This window comes from Tursiops truncatus, chromosome 9 (assembly GCF_011762595.2).
Source record: "Tursiops truncatus isolate mTurTru1 chromosome 9, mTurTru1.mat.Y, whole genome shotgun sequence".
NCBI lineage: Eukaryota > Metazoa > Chordata > Mammalia > Artiodactyla > Delphinidae > Tursiops > Tursiops truncatus.
This window is the reverse complement of record NC_047042.1, coordinates 60959812-60975450: the sequence shown is the minus strand read 5'-3', so window position 1 is coordinate 60975450 and position 15639 is coordinate 60959812. Positions and strand designations below refer to the sequence as shown.

The 15639-nt window shown below is 39.4% G+C and overlaps 1 protein-coding gene across 4 annotated transcripts in view; it reads left to right on the top strand.

Annotated features, from left to right (window-relative positions):
• Window positions 1–15639, top strand: part of PDE1C (phosphodiesterase 1C) — a 600432-nt gene that overhangs the window by 483791 nt on the left and 101002 nt on the right. For all 4 annotated transcript variants that reach the window (XM_073809804.1, XM_073809805.1, XM_073809806.1 and 1 more), the window contains 4 exons: window positions 292–474; window positions 1407–1473; window positions 6416–6532; window positions 8476–8616. In XM_073809804.1, the coding sequence (XP_073665905.1) occupies window positions 292–474; window positions 1407–1473; window positions 6416–6532; window positions 8476–8616 (508 nt within the window). The remainder of the gene's footprint in view (window positions 1–291; window positions 475–1406; window positions 1474–6415; window positions 6533–8475; window positions 8617–15639) is intronic.

Below are 15639 nucleotides of genomic sequence, written 5' to 3'. Positions count from 1 at the left end.
AATAAAGATACTGGGTGCTCCTGAGTGCAATGTGTCTCAGACCTACGAAGCCTGAGATAAAGTATCTTTGACTTTCTCTGATTCCTTTGTTCCTTTGTCCAGCCTGAAACAAACAAAGGGTGGGCTTTCACAAGCCTTGTCTAAAAGGTGCTGGATTTTTTGGTGGCCAATTTATTTTGGTTTCTTTGCACCTGTGTATGCAGGTGGGGTGGAGAGTAGGAACAGCTGCTTTGAACAGAGAGCTCTAAATTCAGATCTAATCTGTGTCCTGGTTCTGTTTCTTGGGTTCAGGAGACTCCTGGATACGGAGGATGAGCTCAGTGACATTCAGTCAGATGCGGTGCCTTCTGAGGTCCGAGACTGGCTGGCCTCCACCTTTACACGGCAGATGGGGATGATACTCAGAAGGAGCGAGGAGAAGCCGCGGTTCAAGAGCATCGTCCACGCAGTGCAAGCTGGGATATTTGTGGAGAGGTAAAGATGGCTGTCATTCAGTGACCAAAGCAGCAAAAGGGACACCAGTTTCTAACAACCAAAGGCTTTGCTTTGATGTAGTTTTGGTATCTTTATAAATGCTGAAAATTCTGGGTGGAAACAGACAGTCTTGAATGAGAGATGGCAAAAACGTATCTCTGCAGCATTGTTAGGACAAGCTTTTGCCTTTGCTTTGAATTCGTTTTGTTAATGTTAACTAGAGAAGATTTAGTTTGCATTGAGTCTCTAATGTTTAAAGAAGGACGTCTCGTCCGTCATCATTTGACACATGTGGATGATGTCTACATTTGGAACAGATCAGGGATGCTTTGTTGAGGGTATTGAGCCAGGGAGGAGTTCATTCAAGGTGTTTGAGTTCCCCATGACACTTTCCAATTTTGTAAGTCACTTTGCTCTCTGAAATTAAATTGCCCCCCTTCCCCAGAAATGGATTCCAGAAATCGATTTATTCTTCCTACAACCCTTATCACACAATTACACATTTTAGAAATGCCATGGTCAGCTCGAAGTTCTCTCTAGTTTTTGACAGTTCTAAAGAACAAGCTCTTCGAAATAGGTTGCCCATAGGAGTTCTTTTTCAGGTTGAAGTACTACACTACATACTGTCCGTGCTATACTATGATTCACTTCCAGCAGAACAGGAGACCCATTTTAATAATTTAATTTCCAATTTGGGGCACATAGACTCAATTTTTTTTATTTCCAATGCTGTACATGTTTGGGATTGCTTTCATTTCATTTCATAGGCCACTTGAATGACTATGAAAAAGGTTATAAAAGAAATTTTAGGTTCCGTGGGTCCATCAGATGACATGACTTCTTGTTAATTGTCAATACTGGTATAAGTCTGTGGCCTGCTAATTCTTCTTTGTAAGACATAATATTGCATTTTTCCCTTCTGACTTTGCCAGAATGTATAGACGAACATCAAACATGGTTGGACTGAGCTACCCACCAGCTGTTATTGAAGCATTAAAGGTAATACCAAGGAAAAGGTCTTACAATGTTCAAGGTACCTTATAAAAAGTACAGTTAAATTTCTTGCTAGAAAATAAGAAATTTTCGTTTACAATTCTATTTACAGTTTTCCTAGTCATTCCTGACTTTTTTCCTTCATTATCTTTTTGCTATTCGTTCTAACAGTATCACTATCTTTTCAGCCTTTGTACTGCCAAATTTTTAAAAAATTGAACTCTGTTTGGTTTCATTTCTTTCTGCTCTCTTGGAGTGGTTTAGTGATCTGTATAACGATCTGGCGTTATGAGACTCAGTCTGACTTTGGCCGTAGGAGATAAAATTTGTACTGGTTATAAATATTCAACATTAAGAGGATCTTTGGTGATTATAATTCTACCATTATCTGCTTACCTGCTCTATATCCATTTTATAGATGAAGAAACTAAGACTCAGTGAGACTAAAAAAAAAAAAGACACAGAGACAGAACTGAGGTTTGATACCAGAGTTCCAGGCACATAATAAGCTAAGCTCTCAGTAACATATTACTGTATGAAAGTATGTCCTCCAGAGACCTTGTCCTCTTCATATATCCTACTGTTTTCCCAAGCCCCTCACTGAGCCGAGAAGTTCCATGGGAAGTCACACAGATGCTTGAGTTTAAAGGGCCTAAATACTGCAAGATGACTCCCAATCAGACAAGCTCTTGGAATTGTATAGAGTAGCTCTGAGAGCCCCCAAGTAGATGTATTCCTGTAGAAGTGTGTTCATTCAGACCCATTGGTCTAAGGATATCCCAGCTGTGCTGAAGCTGATTTGACTTCTGGATTTGAAGGAGGGGCCGTGCTAAGGTTCAGGACCACAGAACTGGTTGACATTGCCTGGTGCCTACACAGGGAGTTGTGTCAACTTGCTCAGGGGCATCCCAGCATTCCAACTCTTCTTAAAGCTATTTTAGTCTTTCTCTGAAACCTGAAAAGTGCATTCCTGATGAAATTTTCAGAAGATAATTTAAATTCCCTTTTCACAGAATCAGAGGTGGGAGTGCTTCTTGATCAATTTAATGTCAAGAGAGGGCCCTTGAGGGTCATTTTGCTTTTATATTTCATAGTCCCTTTCTCTTGACTCGGAGACATTCACTAGCTGAATTTGGGAGACCCTATATATTCAGATCCTCAGTTCTCCATTTTATGTTTCTTCTTAAGTCATCTAGCACAGCAGTCCCCAAACTTTTTGGCACCAGGGACCAGTTTCATGGAAGACATTTTTACACGGACGGGGGGTAGGGTGGGGAGGCTGGTAATGCGAGCGATGGGGAGCGACGGGGAGCGGCAGATGAAGCTTCGCTCGCTTTCCTGCTGCTCAACTCCTGCTGTGCGGCCTGGTTCCTAACAAGACGCAGACTGGTACCAGTCAGAGGCTGGGGGTTGGAGACCCCTGATCTAAGACAGGTAGGATGCTCAGGAAGGAAACAGCAAGAAGACACATGTTTTCTCTCCCTCTTCTTCAACCCCCACTCTAATGCTGAATAAATTATTGTGTAATTTACAGCAATGTTTCCCATTTAATCTGTGAAATCACTTCATGAGATTTGATGTTTCATAACACCCACTATGAAGTTGCATTGATTTTCATAATTGAACCGGAAACATTCAATGAAAATCTTGGGAACATTAAAAGCATCTTTTTTTTTTTTTTTTCCGGTACGCGGGCCTCTCACTGCTGTGGCCTCTCCCGTTGCAGAGCACAGGCTCCAGACACGCAGGCTCAGTGGCCATTGCTCACGGGCCTAGCTGCTCCGCAGCATGTGGGGTCTTCCTGGACCGGGGCACGAACCCATGTCCCCTGCATCGGCAGGTGGACTCTCAACCACTGAGCCACCAGGGAAGCCCTAAAAGCATCTTTTATCCTTAATTTCTTCCTTTATCATGAACATAAATACAGGTGGTTATACCAGTACTAAGAAATTTATGAAAATATTTCTTCCAAATTGGAGCATCTTTTCTATGCAGAATAATTGAAGAAATGTGGAACAACCTGTGATGTGCATGAATTGTTGTTTTATGCTTAGGGAAAAGTAATTCTCAGAGGCACACATGTTGTCTTTCTGAGGGGAATGTTACCTTGATGATTCAGACAAAAAGTAAATACTAACTCTCTGAATTGCTATCCTTCTCCACACTATTGCTGATATGTACAGAAGGCTAAAGCTGTCGTTTCTCTTGGTTGTATGCTCTGTTTACTGCAGAAGTTCAAGACCTTTTTACAATGTAATATTTTTCTGCATCCCTAGACTCCAGTTTTATTTGCAGTGGATTGGAGGTGAATTGGAGATATGACGTAGATTCTTTTTTTATGTAGTGCCTGTTAGAAAAAGGTTATTTTCACTCCAGTGCCAGCAATTTATATGGAATCACTATCGTTTTCTTCTATTACAGAAAATTTCCCTAAAGCCTGAGAGAATACAAGTCAATAAAATAATCATCATGCTACTGTCATGTTAACCTTTGTGATTAATGTAAGAACATGGCATAAAATAACATTTAAGTAAAGAGAATACTTCACCACCACCAATTCCTAAATTTTAAATATGTTGCAGTTTTGTTCTTTTTATTTGTTTCCATGCAATGAATACTCACTTCTAATTTGGGGTGTTTTATCTCTCACCTTCTAAGGTGGGGTTATTGGAAATGTAGAATTGTGCTGTTCTTTAGAAGGGCATCTGTTGTGTGACTCAGGAAGAGACACTCTGGGCAGACTCCAGGTTTAAAGAGGAAATGAGGAGGTTCAGGCTTTCTTCACTTTAGACTAATAGGAAATTCATGCAGTGTTTCCACAGGAATGGTGCTTGGGCCAAATTTGCTAAGAAAGGAAGAATGGTTTAAGGTGCTTGTTAAAATGCAGATTCCAGGCCACAAGCCAGGATTCTGCAGAGCCCTCCACCAGATTATCGGCATTTTCTTCTGAGTACCCCAGGTGGTTCTAAAGAACACTGAAATTTGAGAATCACAGCTAGGCCTTCTCAAAAATGAGGGGCTGGAGTGAATGTCTATCCTATTGTCTGTATTTACTCATCCTTCTGTTTCTCTAAGACTTAATATTCAGATAAATCTTGACTTTTTACTATGATAATCTCTTGATTTCCAGTGTTAGAGAGCTTTTCTCTTTTTCATTCATTCCAGTGAAGAGGATTAAAAATTGTCAGATATGACAAAGGGTTTTCCTATCTACTGAGTTGTCAGTGGACTTTTCTTTAGGACTATTGGCTAGACAGTGGCTGTCATGACAATGCCAATTACAGTAGCCAAGATGAAGCTTCAGGTCTTGGATTAATCTTAAATGACCCCACTGTCTATGGCCTAGGCCCTCTTGGGGTATTTAGGGCATGAGGCTTGAGTCACAGCATGTATTCATTGAGTTTACAATGTCATTTGTCAGTAATGGTATCACCAAGGGGTGTCAGTGGGGTTATTACGTGGTTCTGCTACCAGTTGGCATTAGACACTTCATCTCTCTGAGGTTGCCATCTGTGAAACTGGTGAAAGTGATACCCGTTTCTAGAGCTGTGAGGGTTTGCAAATGTTTATCAACACTTCCCACTGTGCCTGGCACAGAAAATGTCCTTAATACTTGTAGCTATTTCTTTAGTTATTATAATGGAGGAGAAATTATTGAAGGCTGAGGTGAGGTTACCACCAAGTGTGAACTGAAACAATCTATTTGAAACCCTTTTGGAAATGTTTGGTTTCACCTATATACCCTGGCATCCATGAGAGAGACTGTTCATGGTCTTGGGGTGATCTTGATGGTTGGGATATTTGGAGAGGGACAGGATTGGGATGGATAGATGATGTTGGAATGCAGTGAGGGCTGAGGTGGGAGTCACTGGATCCAGCAGTTCCTGAGAGCCAAGGTCTCTTCCAGGGGACCATCTGACACGTAGCCTGAACTCAATGTGGTCTCATATGGGTCCTTATTGTCACACTCACGGCAGCACACTTTTCTTAACCACTGAAAGGGAGACTCTTGGTACACTGAGAAACCAAATGACTATTGCTTAAACACATCTTTGTTCATAACACCCACAAGTAGCTAGTTATAAGTCAAAGACACATCAGACAGTGTTTTGGAGTCGCTATTTATGGACAAATAAGGCTTTGAACTTCAGGAGCAGTGTGTGAGGAGTGTGTTCAGCTTAGCTCTTAGTTTTACTTTTTCAGTAAAGTGACTTACAGATTTGAGGGCTCAGTCCCCAGATTAGTGACTCCGGAAGTGGTAGCGTTTTTCCATCCCGTGAAATGAGGGCTCTCTCCTCGGTTTCAGCTCAGCAGTTTGGATTGTTGAGGTGACACATTATCTTGTGATCTATATGCATGTTTCTGAACACTTTTAAGTGGGTTAGCATTCTCAATGGTAGACTAAGAGGAAGTCAGTAGATAGTATCATGGGGCTTGGGAGAAGTTTAGAGTAGGGAACACCCTAGGTTATTGTGAAATCAATTAAAATTTTGGAATTCGGCAGAGATAGTAGAAGGTTAATGGAAAGAGCCTGAGTTTAGGCATCAGTTGAACATGTGTTCATGTTTTGTCCTTAGCACTTGCTTGCCATGGGTCTTAGGGAAATTAGGTAACTTCTCAGTTTTCTCATCTGTAAGATGTGACTGATCATACCTACCACTTAGGGTTGTCTTCAGGAAAGATTACATGTTTATCACTGATCAGAATGGTAGGTACCCAATAACTTATAGCTATTGTTATTACTAATAAAACTATTGAATATTTTATCAGTAAATGCTATTTAGGACTGCCATATTGGAAACAGTTTGAGAGTGGAAAGAGTATTAATTAGAGTCTTAGTCTGTGAATACCCAGGTGAGTGCTGTGGGCTAACTCCAAAGTAGGGAGATTAGTAGCTGTGTAAGTGGCTACCAACTAATGAATTATTTCTCTCCATCCTCTCCTGTAGGATGTGGACAAGTGGTCCTTCGATGTCTTTTCCCTCAATGAAGCGAGCGGGGATCATGCACTGAAATTCATTTTCTATGAATTACTCACACGCTATGATCTGATCAGCCGTTTCAAGGTCAGTGTCTAATTAAAAAAAAAAAGAACTGCACACATTTGTCCATACTTGCATGATTTGGGGGCTAAGACCAAGAGAATCCTTTTAATGTAGACTGAAAACTCTCTGGGGTGACTTGGGAAGCATCATCTGGACAGCCACTGCCATGAACTCCTCTGTGGTGGGAACTTTTCATTACTCCCTTGTCTGGTGGGCTCATCAGCAGGGGAGAGGCTGGAGCTGCCCATTTAGATCCCAGTCGTCCTAGAAGTATGGCTGGAAGCCTGAACCAGCAGAGCTCCCCTGCCAGCTCTGCCCACAGATCTCATTTCAGCGAGACTTCGTGTGCTAATGACCACCACCAGCAAGGAGACAGGAATGGAGACAGAGTGCACGTCTGTTATCTCCAAAAACTTCTCTTTCGGCCACTTGGCTCAAATTCACACAGATATTCTCAGTTATCGTCTGTGAGAGATCATTGGTATTTCCCAGCCATTCGTGCTTCAAATTAATTCTTCACCTTTAAGTAAAGAGCATGAATCGATTCCAGTGTTCCACCTCCTCGGCCTTCTAATTCCACAGACTCTGGAGGTGGCGTCCGGTTCTCCAGGGAACTTGAGCATCGTCTGCTGGCGTCTGTCATATCACGCCAATTACATTTCTCTCATCATATGGACGAGTCTCCGTAAAATGCAGGTCTTTTTCTGTATAACATATTGATTTCTCTGGGCAGCATGATTCTTTATCACTTTCCTAAGGACTGCACATTTCAGGATATCTTTTCTTACATAGCCATAAGCATTTTATGGCCATGGTCCTTAATTTCTTTTGCATCAGAAACCTGCTTGAAGATCTGATGGCTCCTCAAGACCTCAGAAGAAAGTTCCCGTGCACATGCACACACCTTTGTGTAGCATTTCAGTGGCTCATAGATCTCCAAAGAACAGCCCAAAGAACCGAGGTTCATTGGATCTTCATTTTTTAAAATGATAACGAATTAATCTCTCACATCTAAAAGGCTATATTTAAATTTTAAAAATCCACAAATAGTAAATATGGAACAGTGTGCCCAAGGGAGAACATAGTATAGATTCTCATGAAGCACTCTAGTAGTATTTTCCTCATTTTTTCTTATGAATGTGATTTCTAGTCTCCTGGAACATACACTCTCTCCTTTTCCCCCAGTCTTGTAATTGATAATTTACCCCAAACCAAGGAATTGATGCAGAAAACTATACAGTGAATGTTTTCCGAGTCTCCTTATTTTGTACAGGCATTCTGCACTTGCTCACTTTCTGCCAAATAGGAAACGAAGGTGTGTGTTATACGTATTTGAGACAGAAAGCGGCTAGGATAACTGGAAGTATTTTTCCAAATTGCAAGGCACCAATAATAAGTTGCCAAGTAATAAACACAAGAACACAGCTTGTTTCTGTTATAGAACAGACTATCACTTGTGTTATGGGTTTTTTTTCTCACCTGTCCAGTGTATACATCACTCCTTCTAAAGTGTGCAGTTTTCAGAAGGCGGCAGCTTGTGTTTGTTTGCAATCATTTTATAGCTTAAGATCTTTGTGTACTTCTGTTTTCCCACAAGTAAATGAGATGCTGCATAGTATGTGTTCATTTATTTCTCAGGAAATAAAGACTTGAGCCTTTGCCTGAGAAATAAATGAGCACCTACCTTTTTGCCCTCAATGTCCTTGAGATGATCCTGTGTCATTACCCTGGGCCTCTGAACTGGAGAACAAAGAACAATTTCAAGGGTGGACCAGGGACATCCTGTTAGATTTTCAAATTATCCAATACTTTGTTCGGTGACTTTTATTAACTTAGAAAAGTTCTAATGTCCTCATATGATATCTTACGCCTTCAGAAAGAGGCAGCTAGAGTACCTTAGACTTTTGCATCGTCACTCAAAGCTGCTAAATCACTAGCTAATTAACCTTGCTGCTCTCTTTCAGATCCCCATTTCTGCACTTGTCTCATTTGTGGAGGCCCTGGAAGTAGGATACAGCAAGCACAAAAACCCTTACCACAATTTGATGCACGCTGCCGACGTTACACAGACTGTGCATTACCTCCTCTATAAGACAGGAGTAGCAGTAAGTACAGATAGAAACTCTTGGATTACACAAAAGATGTGATAATGATTTATTTTGAATTGGAGGCTGTTTCTATTCTGATGAGGTTGAACCCACAAGAAGTGCATTGTTTCATGGACTTCTTGTTCCCCAACTAACCAATCGTGGAAAGTCTCGGGGTTCCTTATTAACTTTGAATTTTTCTCCATCTTGGACTTGATGAAAGAAATATCTGGTAGTGCCTTGTATCCTTACTAGGCTATGGCCAAACTAAATGTAATTTCTGTAACTAAATATGTATTTCCAGATATGGAGAGTGGTGCTATTAATCTCTTGCTATGGTCAGTTACAATGATATCCATGCATATTGAAATCGTACTGAGTATACTTGGGAACCATGCTGTACACAGTTAGCTTTTGGTTTAAACCAGTAGATCTTTTCCACAAGGACTCTGTTTATTCTCATTTATGTGCATTTGATTTTTTTGAACCTAAGGATTAGTCTTTCCCTCTAACCATTTGGAATTTTCATGCTTGTTTTGAACGTTTTAGCTCTTTAGATATTTTTGAATCTCTGTTCTGTAATTCATTGCATTAACCGACCTACTCAACTTGGTTATCTGTGCCTTTGCCCTCTTTACCTTAATTTAAGCCATTCATTTAAAATGTATAACTGTTAGTGACAAACAGCTGGGTCTCTATAGTAAATAGAGACTGTGACTTTTTACTTTGAAATCTTCTGAATTGACATGGAGATAGACATTTTTCGGGGGTGTGGTTATTAATTAACCCATAAACCCAGTACACATTTGTTATCTCTTTCTGCTAGGGCGTGTTGAGAGGCTTGGTCTAATATCTCATATTAAATATGGAATAAAGTGGGAGGAGTGTGGGCTCTAGAGCTAGATATAGTTGCATATAAATCCTTGCATAATTACTTATTAGATTTTGTGACCTATGATAAATTGCTTGAATCTCTGAGTCAGGATTTCCTCATTTCTAAAATAGTGAAAAATATTCTGTCTGTAAAAGTACTGTGATGGTTAGGAATAAAGTATCAAAAGTGTGAAGTGCTCTGTCTCATAAAGGAAGCTCAACAGTTAGGAACTGTTGTTATTAAAGATTTCCCCCAAACCTATCAGCAGTTTTCGTTTTTTCCTTATTGTAAAGCTGATTTCTTAAAAATATTGCTTAAAGAGCTGTTTTTTAAATTTTAGAAACACTACATAGGAAACCTGTTTAATATGATAGTTTTTGCCCAAAATTTAGAGCAAACGTCATAGTTAATGGTGGTTCAATAAAAGCATGGAGCAAAACAGGGATGCTGGTATTAATATTGCTAGTGAGCATTTTTCTGGAGATCTCAGTCAGTGCAATATGGTATCTACAAAAGTTGAAGAAGCAGCCTATGAAAATAATGTGATCATCTCTTTTAAAAAAACAACAAAAAAAGCCAACTATAAATTATTAGATCATATAAAAGGCCTCAATAAGATATGGATAAAATAGCTGTCTTATACACTGGAAATTAACAAGTATAGTAGAAAAACATACATTCCCAACAGTTATTAAAAAACCTGTAAATTACCCATGAAGAACTTCAAAATTAATGAAAAGGAGACTGTAAAACTAAATTAAGGGTACAAAAATAATGTTTAAATAACTGAAGAAATACACCATGTTTTTAATGGAAAGCCTCAGTATTAAATAGAAGTCAATTTTCCTCAAACTAATGTTTATAGATTCAAAGCAATACCAATAAAAATTCCAGTAGGGTTTAACATGAAACATGATAAGCTGAGTCTAAAATTTATGTAAAATAGATATTTAACAACCTTAGAAAAAACAATTTTGAAAAAGACAATGTGTGTGGTGGGGTAGTTCTTACTCTACTAGATGTTAAAATATCTGCTGAAGCTATAGTAATAAAAACAGTGTGGCATTTGTGCAAAAATAGACATATCAATGGAATTGATTAGAATTTTAAAAACTGAACCCAAATATTTATTGAACACTTTTTATGTGCCAGGTACTTCTTTACAGGATGAAGATACAATGGTGCTCTTACAGAACGTGCATTCTAGTGAGAGGTTACAGATAGAAGACAAATGAAAAAGTAAACAAGAAAATATCACTAGTGTTCTGCAGAGTATTAAAATAGGGCACCTGCATAGGGAAAACTGGGAGTTTTATTAGATAGTCAGGAAAGGCATCTTTCCAGAAGTAATGTTTAATCTGAGACAGTTGTGATTTTAGGCTTGAGCCATGCTAAGAACTGAAGAAGGTATGCCAGCAGAATTAGTGCAGGTTTAATACAACGTCCCTCATGACTAGAGGGAGTCAAAATGTATACACTTTCATTTATAAAATAGACAAGCCATGGGGATGTAATGTACAGTATAGTGACTATAGTTAATAATACTGTATTGTGGATTTGAAAGTTGCGTAGAGAGTAGATCTTAAAAGTTCTCATCACAAGAAAAAAAATTCTATAACTATGTGTGGTGTGGAGATTTACTATGGTGATCATCTTGCAATATGTACAAATATTGAATCACTGTGTTGTACACCTGAAACTAATGTAATGTTGTACGTCAGTTATACCACAACTTAAAAAAAAAAAGTCCCTCGTGAGAGAACAGCTTTTCTACATTCAAGGAGCAGTAATAAAGTTGGAGGAGAAAACGGGAGTCAGACCAAGTCAGCTTTGTAGGCCTGGGTAATGAGTTCCAGTGTTATTCGAAGTACAGTGTGAGGCAACTAAAGCGTTTTGACAATGGAATGAGATGATCTGATAAAGACTAGACAAGGATTACTGTGGAGAATGGATCTTGAGGTGGCTTGTTAGAAGAGATACTGGTGAGATAATGGTAGTTTGGACTAGGAAGGACATTGCTGGGATATAGAGACCAAAAGTTCTGTTTCTGAGGTAGAGTTAAAAGAATTGGGTGGTGAATAGGATTTGGAACACTAAGGAGAGGAATCAAGAGGACATCTTAGATTTTGGGTTTGATAAACAGGGTTGATGAGAGAACCTGGTAGCAAAGCAAGCTTTAGGGGAAGGGAAGTCAAGAGTTTTGATTCAGACATGTTGAGTTTAAGATCCTTATTAGATATCATTGTGGAGATGTCAAGCAGGAAGAAAACTAAGGAGTCTAGAGTTCTGGAGAAGGGTCAGGGATGGACATGGAGATTAAGCATTCGGGGCATATCAATATTATTTAAGAACATGGGACCAGATGACGTGATATAAAGAGAGGGCATAAATAGAAAAGTAGAGGGGCTCTGAAGTGAGTCTTGGAGCAGTTCTAAAGTTTAAAATGAGGGTAAAGAATTAGAGCCAACAATAATAACTAAAAAAGTATGGCCAGTAACATTGTACAAAACCCAAGAGAGTGTGGGGTTGTGGACACCAAGGAAAGAAAGTGCTCCAAAAACAACTGTGACTTACGTGGAACATGCTGAAAGGTCTAGTGGGATGAGGACAGAGAAGTGACCACTGCCTTTGGTAACATGGAAGTCATTGGTGCCCTTGTCATGACCAGTCCCAGTGGTTTGCTGGGGATGGAACATGGACTGGAGTATAAGGACAGAATCGCAGGTGAGAAGGTGAGGACACGTCTATAGAAAACAATATTAGAGGGAAAATTACTCAGTTCAAAAAATGTTTGGGGGACAGTTCATTTGGAAAAAACATACTGGTTTTGTCCTACTGGAAATCATTCACCAAATATCAGACAAATGAATTAAAGATGTGAGCATAAAAATTTGATTATATTAGAAGAAATTATGAGGATAGGTGTATAGCCTTGAAAAAGGAAATCCTTAAATAAGCCTCAAAACATGAGTTATATAACAAAATGTTGATTATTTTGAGTACATGGAAATTAAAACCTTCTGTAGAATAAAAAAAATCACCATAATGAAGTAAGGACTTGAAGAAAATACATAGAGAGCAAGGATTAAGATCCAGATTATATAAATAAATCAAAAAGAAAATGGCACAAATTCCGTGGAAAAATAGGAGGAAACACATTGACAGAGTTAAGATTCTCCTATCGTAAAGTCTCTGGCATGGGCTGAATTTTGTTCCCCCTCCCTCAAATTTATGTGGTGAAGTCCTAGTCTCCAGTGCCTCAGAATGTGACTGTATTTGGAGATAGAGCTTTTAAAGAGATAATTCAGGTAAAATAAGGTCATATGGGTGGGCCCTAAACCAATATGATTGGTGTCCTTCTAAGAAGAAGGGATTAGGACACAGACATGCATGTGTACTGAGGAAAGACCTTGTGAGGATACAGAGAAAAGGTGGCCCTCTGCAAGCTGGGAAGTGAGCAGTCACCACAAACCAACCCTCCTAAAACCTTGATCTTGGACTACTAGCCTCCAGAACCCTGAGAAAATAAATTTCTGTTGTTTAAGCTGCCTAGTCTGTGTCATTTTGTTATGGCAGTTCTAGCAAACTAATACAGTAGCAGAGCCACGATTTGGTTTCAGTCTAATATTTAAATACAAAATATAAAAATTTAAATATTTAGCCATGCTTCTGCAATGCTGGTGGCAAAAAAGAACCCCTTATATTCTTACACCTCAGTATCCTCATGTGGTACTTCAAAGTACTGTGGTGAGGATCAAAATGGATGTGAAAATGTACTTTAAAATCATCTGTTTGACATATCTTTAGTTAACACCTACTGTGTACAGTGTACTATGGAGATATAAAGGTGAATCATACACAGCCTTTTTACCCCCTAGAAAAACTCTCAAGTCTTTATACTAATGCAAGTTATCATTACATAGATGTTATATCATAGCAGCCAATGATCATGATGTACTGCATACTATTCTTAAATGAGCTCATTTGCCATTTGCCATTGAATTTTCATTATCAATTCAGGCCGTATTCAGAATAATTCTTAAATATAGAAACTACTTCCCGCCCACTCTCTCTTGGAAACGCAGCTCAAAACAAGCTTCTTTCATTGCAAGCTTACGAAAACAGTAGGAAGCATTCTGATGAATGGAGAACATATTGTTATGCTAACCTTTCATTACAAACCAAGCTGGGGAAAATGCTCGAAATCATTTCAGCTTTATAAACTGTAAGACACGTAGGGAATGAAAATATCCCATTGATAAAGTGATGCCTGGGCTTCAACATCAACAGTATTACTCATTGTAATCTGTTTATATTACTCATTATTGCTTAGCTAAGATGCCTAGGAGACGCTTGAATCTTTTCATAATGATTTTGCTCACGTCTAAGAGAAAATCCTTGAACAGAATTAGATTGAAGAGTTGTTGATTGAATAGATATGAATCAGACTCTGAGCTCCAGTCTGCTTTTGAGTTAGGTCAAAAGATTCCAGACTCCAAACCTGTCCTCTGGCCCTTTCATTGCTTTTATCAGGCAAGGTGCTGTTAATTTTCCCTTTGCTTATTTTTTTTTAGAAGGGAGAAGCTGTGTATCTTATTCTTTTGATCATATATGACATCATTGTATTTACAAGGGAAACACTAAGGCCATTTATCTAAATGGCATCTTGGTGCTAAGTAATTTTATAAAGGTTGTGGTCAGTAGAATTTTGGCCCCCATGACCTTTGCCCTCTGATGTCACACTTGTGAATAGGTTACATTAGATGGCAAAAGGGATTCTGCAGATACAGAAGTTTGCTAATCAGAGGGCCTTAAACTAGGGAGATTATGCTGGATTCTTCAGGTGGGCCCAGTATAATCACATGAGTCCTTAAAAGTCAAGAGATGTGACAGAAGAAGGGTGAGCAGGACTCAATCAGCTGTTGCTTGAAGATGGAGGACCCAAGTGGAAAGCATGAGAAGGAAATGAATTCTGCCAGTACCCTGAATGCACCTGGAAGCGGATTTTCCACAGAGCTTCCGGGAGGAACACAGCCTGCCAAAACCTTGGTTTCAGCCTTGTGAGGTCTTCACCAGAAAATCCAGCCTCATGGTGCTGGCTTCTGACCTAGAGAACCGTGTGCCAGTAAATGGGAGTGTGTGCCTTACGTTTATGGTAATCTGTTAAGAGAGCAAGAGAAAACCAATAAGAGTTGGAAACAGATTACTAAAGAAACTCTATCATTTACCCGTCGAAGTCAGAACTTGCTAATAATGTCTCCACTAGCAATGGGGAATTATCCGTGTCTTTTCCTTCAGGTTTTCACTGCCCACCACGTGTCCCCCCGCAACCCACATACATGCACAGCTTGCTCTCCTGAGTCATACACAGCAGAATTCAAAGTCTGCCTTTACCAGTTGTCAAGGTATCCCTGTCATTGAATTAGTTGTGACACTCATATTTTGTAGGTAGGGAAATTCTGGATAGGATCTGTGACTTGTACTTGTCACTGTTTGATAAATCTTGAATAAAATTCTCACAGGACTTAGATTTCTGACATTTTATGGATGGTCATAAAACCTTCGGGGTTCATAGTAATAATGAATTTGGAAAAGGCAAGGAAATCTGAGCTATATTAAAATATTAAATCCCATTTCCCTCAAAATAGCTTCTCCCACTTTCTCTGTTTCTATTAATCCTGCCATCTAATGCCACCCACCATTTTTTCTTTCCGCTTAGGCTAGGAATGTCACAGTCATCTTGAATGCATTGTTTTCTTTGACTGCAACCTCTTCCTGCCCCTCTGCATTCAGTGAACTGCTCAGCTGTAAGGATTCTACCTCCATACCGTCTGTACATTCTATAAGGACTTTCCAGTCCAAAAGTTCAGCTCTTATTTCTTTCCTTTGTGCTCTCTGCTCTTCTTTCTCCCTTTCAGTGGCATGCTGACCATATTACTCTCTTGCATGTAAACTTCACTGCCTAATGAACCTGGTTTGTGTTCCTTTGGCTTTTAATGCCTGTCATCATAGGGCCCTAATCAACCCTCATTCCTGCTCCACTAAAGGGAATCATTTCCTTACTGGTGATGAATCAGCTTTTGCCACTGGGACTTGCTTCATTGTTCATTCTGAAAATGCCCAGTTCCACTCTTGCTCAGTCCAATCTTCATTATGGTTTTATTGTT